The sequence below is a fragment of the Prosopis cineraria genome, unplaced genomic scaffold (assembly GCF_029017545.1).
Source record: "Prosopis cineraria cultivar Desert tree isolate PC_DT_omini unplaced genomic scaffold, ASM2901754v1 PC9, whole genome shotgun sequence".
NCBI classification, from domain to species: domain Eukaryota; kingdom Viridiplantae; phylum Streptophyta; class Magnoliopsida; order Fabales; family Fabaceae; genus Prosopis; species Prosopis cineraria.
The window spans coordinates 8,625,517-8,635,159 of NW_026555340.1; the positions used below are offsets into that span (position 1 = coordinate 8,625,517).

At 33.7% G+C, this 9,643-nt stretch overlaps 1 protein-coding gene across 6 annotated transcripts; it reads right to left on the reverse strand.

The window, feature by feature from the left end:
- Window positions 1-470: 470 nt before the first annotated feature.
- Window positions 471-9,417, reverse strand: LOC129320171 (pentatricopeptide repeat-containing protein At4g21065-like). 6 transcript variants are annotated; one of them, XM_054965418.1, is made up of 6 exons: window positions 9,308-9,417; window positions 7,130-9,232; window positions 6,085-6,218; window positions 3,304-3,377; window positions 1,677-1,739; window positions 471-802 (listed from the first exon to the last, which is right to left on the reverse strand). In XM_054965418.1, the coding sequence occupies exons 1-2, from the start codon at window positions 9,365-9,367 to the stop codon at window positions 7,403-7,405; spliced, it is 1,890 nt and encodes a 629-aa protein (XP_054821393.1). In that variant the 5' UTR covers window positions 9,368-9,417; the 3' UTR covers window positions 471-802; window positions 1,677-1,739; window positions 3,304-3,377; window positions 6,085-6,218; window positions 7,130-7,402. The 6 variants fall into 6 exon arrangements, with proteins under 6 accessions (XP_054821393.1, XP_054821397.1, XP_054821394.1 ...); XM_054965422.1 differs by lacking the exon at window positions 3,304-3,377 and having other exon boundaries at window positions 6,085-6,164; XM_054965419.1 differs by lacking the exon at window positions 3,304-3,377 and having other exon boundaries at window positions 6,085-6,208.
- Between the last annotated feature and the right edge of the window lie 226 nt (window positions 9,418-9,643).

A 9,643-nucleotide genomic window follows, 5' to 3' on the forward strand; every position in this document is an offset into this window, starting at 1 on the left:
GTGAATTTGAGGGTTTAATAAATTGAAAAGCATACTTATAGTTTTAATTACCGAGAAATTTTCTTCATACTAAAGCCAAAATCTTGCAATTGTATATTACTATAAAAAAGTTGACTCTCAAAATTAACAATTAAAGTTTAGTGTAGCATTCTGCTTGACAACTCAGATCCATCACATTGCAACTACATAATGATTTTTCAACTTCTCTATGCATTTTAACAAGGGAATTTTTCACAGATAGGTGTTAAATTATAACCAAATTAAAAGTGTATACTATTAGTGGCTTCTAGTTTAACAGTAACAAGCCAATTATACCAATTTTTGTAAGTACATTTCTAATTTTTACAAGCAGACACCGATTATAACCTACATTTCCATCATGAAAGTGACCTAATTAAGATAACAAGTACATGGAATGAACAAATACACTTCTGATTTAACAACTATCAATACAACATGGAAGCATGAAGTACAGGGGAATATAGAATTAACAATTATCATCACGAAATTAATAAGTATCATGGAATTTTTTGAAACAATTTACATCATTATGCTTGTAATTTATACATACAAAAGAGCTACCATTCCCAGCTAACAATTTACATCATCACTTTTATGCCACACATCTAATAATATCAAAATCCTCGGTTCTTCATTACATTGTCCTTTCTTGTATCGTTCTTCCTCATGCATTCCAATTCTCATATTTCATTGACTCCTAAATCCTCACAAATTATCCCATTGCATATGGAAGAAACAAAATAATTGCTTTCCAAAATTTCTTGCCATCTACTGCATAAACCTGCAACAAACATTGAATCATTCAAATATAGATTTCATTTACCAAAGGAAAACTTGATCAATTTAGATTCTGCTTGGTTACTAGAAATGAATTAAAATAAAAATAAATTAAATCACCCTTCCTCCTTATGATAAATATGATAAAACTCATTAAATATTATTACAAATATAGGAATCATCAAACTCTCAAAAAATCTCGTGAATTATAATTCCCAACCCTATGAACTAAATCAACCTTCTTTTTTATGAATGTGGTTCACTATTTCTTTTAATCATCTCATTTTTACCTTTATTTTCCATCCATTTCATTCCATTTTTTTTTTTAATAACCAAATGAAACCTTATAGATCTATCAAATCTAAAATATAACTTTGTAGTTTTCATAATAAAAAATCTGATTAGTTTGAACAAGGGAATCTTATTATTCATTAAAAAAAAAGCAAAACTCAAACAATTTATACATTCATAACTACATTTTTCATATCTACGACATAACATTACAATTTTCAATACACAAAATTCATTTGGCCTGAACAGGGGAGTCTCATTCATTTACCAAAGCAAAACTTAAACAATTTATAGATTTACAACTATAATTCACATATTTCCAACATAACATTACAGTTTTCCCAACACAATTTAATTGGCTTGGACACAGGAATTTCACTTTCATTATTGTGCACTACTATCACCCACAGACTAATTTCACAATATTGAAAATGCCGGAACAATTTAAAGCCAACAAAATGCTCGCAAGCTTCTATGCAGCATTTATACCCATGCAAAACATTTTATACTCATGGCAAAGCTATGCATTTGATAGTTCAAACGAAGAACTGGGAAGCTTATTTCACTGCCAAAAGTTCGACATTTACCTCAACAAGAAGAGGAGATTTTGAATTCAGTCACCAAGCTCTCATCTCAACCCTCTCAAAAACCTAGATACCCATAGAGACCAAAAAAAAAAAAATTACAAATAGGTTAAAATGTCAACACAAGGAAAAAGATCGATGAAAAATTCAGAATTACTAGCCTGTCTTTAGCAAAATGATGAAGCATTGCTAGATTTCATAGAGGATCCAAACTTGAACGACAAATATCTTTGGCTTTTTTTCTTCTCTTTAATCAGGGTTATTTCAGTAAATTTGCTTCAAAAGTTATTTTCGTTTCAGTCATTTCGTATTGCAGTGACTTTTCAATTTTTATTGGTCCTCAATTGTAGATAAATTCCTTCAGCGGTAATTAAATGCAATTCTCTCTTTTTTCTGCCTTCCAAATGCATGCTGCATAAGCCTCACAGAAATTCTGCTTAGTTCATATCATGCCATAACTTAATAAAGTCAAGTCAATATGGGCTGGCTCTATACTACAGCCTACGCAATTCCTATTACACATTTCATTCTAGCCTTTTCCACAGAACAAACTACCCAAAACAAATTGCAAAACAGATCACTAAATATATTACTACCCTTTAGCACACTTGACTTTTCTGCATTCAATAACAAAATCACTTGAACAGTGACAGAATCACAGCGCAAATCCAACAGAACCTCCAATAACTCCAATCATTTCAAGAATTCTCATACCTAATGTTTTAAACACCGGATCAGATGTTGAACTAGAAAGGCTAGCAGGACTCCATTTTTTATTGTTCAATTGATTAGACTGGTAGTTGAACCAGTGGTGTAACAATTAAATGAAAAATAATATTAAATGCATATATAAAATAAATATATAAGTATATATAAGAAATAAATCTACACCATGTTTGGTTGTTAATAAAAAACACATAGTATAAATCAACAATATTATAAATTATAATTTTATACATGTCAAATATTGGTGGGATTTTAATTCGCTTAAGTATGAATAGATTCAAAAATATTTGCATTTGTATCTATAGCTATTAACATCTTCATAAAAAATATTACCAAATCATATTATATACTCCCTCCATTAAAAAATGTAAGGCATTTTTAATCAAATCTCACCCCCCAATAAGGTAGTTACCTACTTTTCAACTAACCTATCTTTCCATATTTACCCCTATTAAACACCCTACAATAAATATAAAGTCATTATCAATAGGGAAACTTTTAAAAAAAAGACAATGATTACATCTCAAAAGATTAAAAATGCCTTACATTTTTGACATTTAATTCCTCAAAAAATGCCTTACATTTTTGAAAGGAGGGAGTACATGTGAAGGGTTCAAAAATGAAGTTAGCTATTAATAGAGTCTAACTTTTTGAATTTGATTTTTTTTTTAGTTTTTTTTTAATACTATGCTAAGAACCATTTGGTTTTCTGAAAACTGTTCTAATTTCTAATTCAATAGCAGCTCAACTCAAGTTCAACACAACTCAACCATGAAAATAGTTTTTTGTCCAAACTGAGCCGTTAAGGGCTCCAATCGACGGTCCAACTGGTCCAACCGTTCGACTTAGTTTGGTTCTTGAAACTGATTAGAAACTATTCTGTAAAATAGGTCATTGCTCATACCATCTTATTATCAAAGCTGGCATTCAAAGGACCATTGTTTGTACCATCTTTTGCTTGCCCTTGCCGCAACTTCACTGAAAATTCACTTATATTATATGAAGACCTTGTTTTAGTCACTAATTTTTTTTTCTGAATGGAAAGAGATCCTTAATCAAAAGCAATTACAAGTTAGTCAAGTCTATTAGACAACCTCCTTTCATCATCCACCACCTTAACATAGTAAGGTGGAAGTTGATCAAAGATAGTATAACATACAAAATTATTCTCAGCTTAAGTGGCCAACAGATGAGCACACGTGTTAGCCTCTCTAAACATGAAATTCAAATGAATGTTCCAATCCCAATAGAAATAAATTCTGGCCTAGTTGATAATTTCTCTAAACGGGTGATGAGCAATATCATTTCTAGTAATCAGGTTGATTGCCTCAACACATTTTAGTCACTTATTGAAATCTATCATTTCTACAAATTCCCTGGTTTGAATTTGTTGGGTGTGGGCCTGCATTCATCTTGGGCTTAGGCCCACAAAACCTATTTTAACTTTTCTGTTTGTAACGATTCCTTTCCCTGTTTAAGGCTGTAACTAGTTTTTTTTCAATTATTATTATCAGATTTGATTTTATAGAAATCATAGGAGAGAGTTTAGGGATTTAATTCGATTTATTCTCTCCTATTATCCGTCCATATATGTAGTCCGACTCTGTAAATAATAACAACAACAACAACAACAAGCCTTTATCCCACTAGGTGGGGTCGGCTACATGGATTGCAAGACGCCATTGTGTTCTATCATCTGTAAATATATACACAGAAATATATTCCAAATAATTTCAGAATTCACATATGCTTCGATTCAACACCTATATATTGAAACATTAAATTTACAGTACTTACAATTTAGCAATATGGCTTATCTAAACACTCAGTCTGAGTCAGGTATGGCTCAAGGATTTAAGGGCAGAGCCATACTTGCTGAAATGGAGAAATTTATTATTCAAGACCATGAATCTTAAAGAAGAAAGAAGCTTATAAAAAATACATGGTTCTGACCTGAAGAAATGGAAATTAGGAGAATTTTTAACAAAAAATACAGCCTGCTAATTAGAGATTTTAAAATGCAAAAAGCAAACCATGTCCTAAGAAGTATGAAAAGAGTTTTAAATGTTAAAAATGTTGGTGATATGATTCAAAAGATTGTATAGCAAGAGCAAGTTAGTGAATCTAAAGCAAGAAAAACATAAGGTAAGTTTGAAAAGAGAGTCAATTCTAGACTAAGAATTTAGAGTTTTTGTGAGTTTCAGTTAAAAGGAAATTCCAAGGCCAATAAGTAAAGGGAAAATACAACAATAGGTACTTGTACTTTGATTACGTTTTACTTTTAGTCCCTATAATTTATTTTGTTGTTCCCAATCCCTATAGTCTGATCCATCTACAATGTTAGTCCCCATAGTTTTAAAAATGAACATAAGAAACCATCAGTTGACACCAACAGAGATAATTTTGCTAACACGTATCTAAATCTATTAATTTGTTTGTTGATGTGTACTTAATTTCACTTTCTCCCACATTCTGTTTAAACCAAATATAAAAGAAAGCTGTTTTCCCCATTTACCTTTATTTTTAATCATATCTCATCAATCTATTTTGGGAGAATGACATTTAAGGCCCCCTCAAAAGAATTTATTGCAAAAAGGCTCATCAGTTTTGCATTAGATAGTATCATGTGAAAACATGTATATATTTTTATTAAAAACTGAACCTTAAATCATACTTTTTGTTAGCGTTTCTTTCAAAATTTAACCAGTTAATATTCAACTTTTAACTGCAACATATGTGTTTTTACAAAATAATATCCAATGCAAAACTAATTGGTGCTTATTGTAGTAAATTCTCTAGAAAAAGCTTTAAATGCCATTCTCCCATTTATTTTCATGTCATCAACATATTTCTACCATGTTAGCAAAGAGATTAGCTAAGTTATAGTGAAATTACCTCCATTTGTGCTATATCTTGATCTATATGTTGTGCATTTTGAAAATTATAAGGACTAACATTGCATAGATAAAGGGACTGGAAACAGTGAAATAAAACTATAGGAATTAAAAACAAAACACAATCAAAGTCCAGGGACCTATTGTTGTGTTTTTCCATAAATCAATCATACTATTCAGAGAGCCAGAAAAATGTGTTCAGGAATCTGCCTAATTAGCACTTCACATAAAGTCATCAACACATCAACAATGGAGCTAACTTATCCAGAACAGCTGAGAAAAAAACCTGAGAAGAAAATATCAACTTGATTCACTACACCCTGAATCAGAAAATCAAAGTCCATCACCGAAAATCAAAATTGATCATTAACCTACCTTATCCACATAAAAATTGGTAACTTATAACTACTAGACCTCTAATAAATATCAAACATAATCCTATAGAAGAGGGAATTTGCAACAAAACCTAGGGACTACTAATAATCTTCAAATTCATTCTTCAGATCAAAGCCATTGAAAAAGAAGAAACCATAAACTTGAGAGAAATGAGCATGGCTGCTAATGTACATATTTGTCATTGTTGACTGAATATCAAAAAGTATATCAAACTTGATTGTCCTCAAATGAAAGAGAAAGATCATGACAGCAATATAACCTATATAAAATGGCATGCTAGTTACAGCAGTACTTAGATTCACCCTTGCAATTATTTCACACAAAATGCAACAAACAAAGAAATCCTAATTAAAATAAAAAAGAAAACTTGAAATTTATAACAATAAGGAGCATACCTTATTCCTCAGCTAGTTCCACCCCAATCACAATAGCTCACAATCAGCTTCTGCAATTGCCAAACCCCTCTCAAAGCCATCTAATTGATTCAAAAAGAAGATTGTTTAAGAATGGCTTCATCATCTGCAAAGACCTGCAAGCATCTCGGGTCATCTGTGGTTTTAAAAAAAAAATGTGGGTTCAAAGGGATCACCAAGAGGAGTAGGGTATGAAATGGGCACGCAGAGAGAGCACAACATCACCAAGTGAAATTGAACTTGAAAAAATGATTATTTCCTTCATCATATTCGAGTTAAATAAATACAAACTAAAAGGAATCTTGATTGACTACAATATAATCAAGAATATTCAAACAGCCATGTGCGTGCTCTGTTGCATGCTTATTAAATCTTATATATATATATATCTAAGTGTTGCTGTCAGAAAGAAAACATGCTAACCTCACCTTTGAAACCAAATTCATTGATAAGATCTTCGAACAACATAAAAAGAAAACAAACGATTCCATGTACAATTAAGCTAGGGACCAAATCCATGAGTTAGACCCCATCATGATGATGATTATCTGCTTTTATCAAATGCATGTGGTGGAGTGGGTGAATGGACTACAAAATCTAACGTGAGAATGAAAGAATAGAATTATAAGCAAAATATGTTGATCTTATAGGTCAATTTTAGTAACTCAGTATAGGCCTTCTCCTCTTCCTTCTCAATATCTCAACTAAATGCATAATGTATATTCAACTAAAACACATCAAAGAATCCTACGATTGGCAATGCCATTAGTATTGCGGTTTCCCAAGAAAAAAAGATACACTAACATAGCACAGTTTAAGGGGACAATAATCTAACCCAACAACATACAACCAAGTTGCAGAATAAAAATCTCAAGGATCATTAAACAGACTCTAGTTATATCTATATGCCATATGACAATCATGACAAATTTTAGCATTCATGAACAAGGATGGTAAGGATTCTGACACAATATTTAAGTTTTGTTGAAGTGAATTTCAGGAACTGAGGCCATATGAACTCTTGTACCTTCAAAATCACATTATGTCAACTTGATGATCCAGATAGCCTGATCCAAGCTTTCTATTCACCAAAAAGGCAAAAACAAACAAGGCAAATGAAAGATATGTTTAAGTTTCACATGATAAATATAAAGAATTCCTTCCAGGCTACCCTAATTGCATAATTTCTTTTGACTATACAAAGTAATCAATGACCAGTTCTTGGTACAACTATCAAAAGAGATGCCATACACACAGCAAGTGAGCAGCAAAATCACAAAAACCTGGCCCAAGACATCCTTTACCAATAATCTAAGCAAGAACATGATCCCTTGCTAAAATGATGGAAACGGGTTCGATCCCGAATAATAATATTTTTGTCAAAGATATTTGAAACATGCTTCATGAAATCATGGCAATCACAACATATTCTAAGATTCTTGATGATTCTTATGGTTTTTCTATCCTGATGATTAAGAAGCATATAAGCCACTGCTAGCTTCTCACTATGAAAACTCAAACTATCTTCCTTTTCTTCCTCTTGAATGTCATGCAGCACAGAGGATGTATTAGGACTATAACCTCCAACTTTTGCTGTATCTATTACTGAAACTAGTAATTTTCTAATCTCCTCCCATTGTGGATGAGAACAATCTCCAGATACAAACTCATGAATTGCTTGATCAATGTTGATCAAACTATGGCCAGGCTCCTTGATAATTTTATTCTCCTTCATCAAGTTCCTCAAACCAGCTTTCTCAGTCCATTTACCAACTCCACCATATGCATTTGATAAAAGCACATAATCACCATCATGATGTGGGTCTAGCTCAAGAATTTGATTTCTAGCCTTCTCAGCTAACCTCAAATGATTGTGTTTAACACATGATCCAAGAAGGGTTCTCCAAATAACAGAATTTGGCTTGAATGGCATTTCCTCCACTAACTTAAAAGCTTCAAGGAGGAAGCCTGCACGGCCTAAAAGGTCAGCCATGCAACCATAGTGCTCAAGCATAGGCTCAATGTGGTACTCATTCCTCATGCTTTCAAAAATCTTCCAGCCGTCCTCCACGAGACCACTATGACTACAAGCTAGTAAAGCACCAATAAAAGCAACACTATCAGGCTTCAAATGATACTTTTTCATGTCATAAAATGCGTTTAAAGCCTCTTTACCATGGCCATGCACTGCCAATCCAGTTATAAATGTAGTCCACGCTATAACATTCTTAATAGGCATTTCATTAAACATTTTGACCGAACGATCAATGCACCCACATCTTGAATACATGTCAACAAGAGAAGTACCCAATGAAACTGTTAGAGGCAATCCACTCCTGGCAATGAATACATGAATCCAAATCCCTAATTCCAACGCACCCAAAATAGAAATAGCAGATATAACACTTAGCATAATAACCCCATCAGGTTTGACATCCTCCTCGAGTTGCATTCGCTGAAAAAATACCAAAGATTCAAACACAAAATCATTATTTACCAGGCAAGAAATCATAGAGGACCAAGAAACCAAGTCCTTGTGGCGCATTTCATCGAACAGTTTGAATGCCATATCAACGAAGCCACAGCATCCATAAAAATTAATCAACGCATTCCGGACATAAATGTCAGAATCGAAACCAAGCTTCACAACAAGAGAGGAAAGCTCCAAACCCCTTTTCAATGGAGAACATGCCTTGAGGACAAATGGGAAAGTGAAGTGGTCAGGTCGAACACCAGCTCGATGCATTTGAGTGAATAGCGAGGAGGTTCGGGAGAAAGACCATTGTGGGAGTAATCTGAGAACAGAGTTGTAGGAAACCGTGTCAAATACAGGATACTGAAGCAAGAGAGAATGAGCATAATATGCTGCGTCACTGAGAGAATTTGCTGAAGCTAAACAACACTGAAGAAGATTACGCAAAGAGGAGGAGTTTTCATGTTGACCTACTTTGATTAGCCGAGCATGTAGCTTGTATACATTATTCATAGCTTTACAGGAGCCGTATCGCACAAATAAATTAGCTTCTTTTTTTTTTTTTTTGATTCTACAGCAGGATAAGACCAGAGAAACGATATGGCATATCCTTCTCCCTTCAGAGCGTCTTTCTCCTTCCTTCCACTTCAAATCGATCTACACATTTCGTTCGATGATGTAGTGTCGTTTAAAAGACAAAAGAAGGCGGGGTTGAAGATAGAAGAAACCCACCTTTCCTCTAGGCCAGGTATCCCCACGACACGGCAACGATGGTAGCAAGTCACTGCTCATCGACGGAGAAAGCAACCGAGCGACACCGGGGAAGGCCAGAAAGCAGGTGAAAGTGTCAATGAACGGCTGAGATTAATCATAAAAATAGACGGGTGCGATGAGCGTTTCAAAATAACTCAGATTCCGTCCTCTCGACTTAACGGCGCCGTTTCAAGGCCAGGGGAGGCGCAACGAAAACATGAGGCTCTCGGGCTGATTATGCCAATGGGCTTCTGTTTCTACCTTCTGGGCATGGCTAGCTTGGATGAATGACTCAGGCAACTGATTATTATCCCT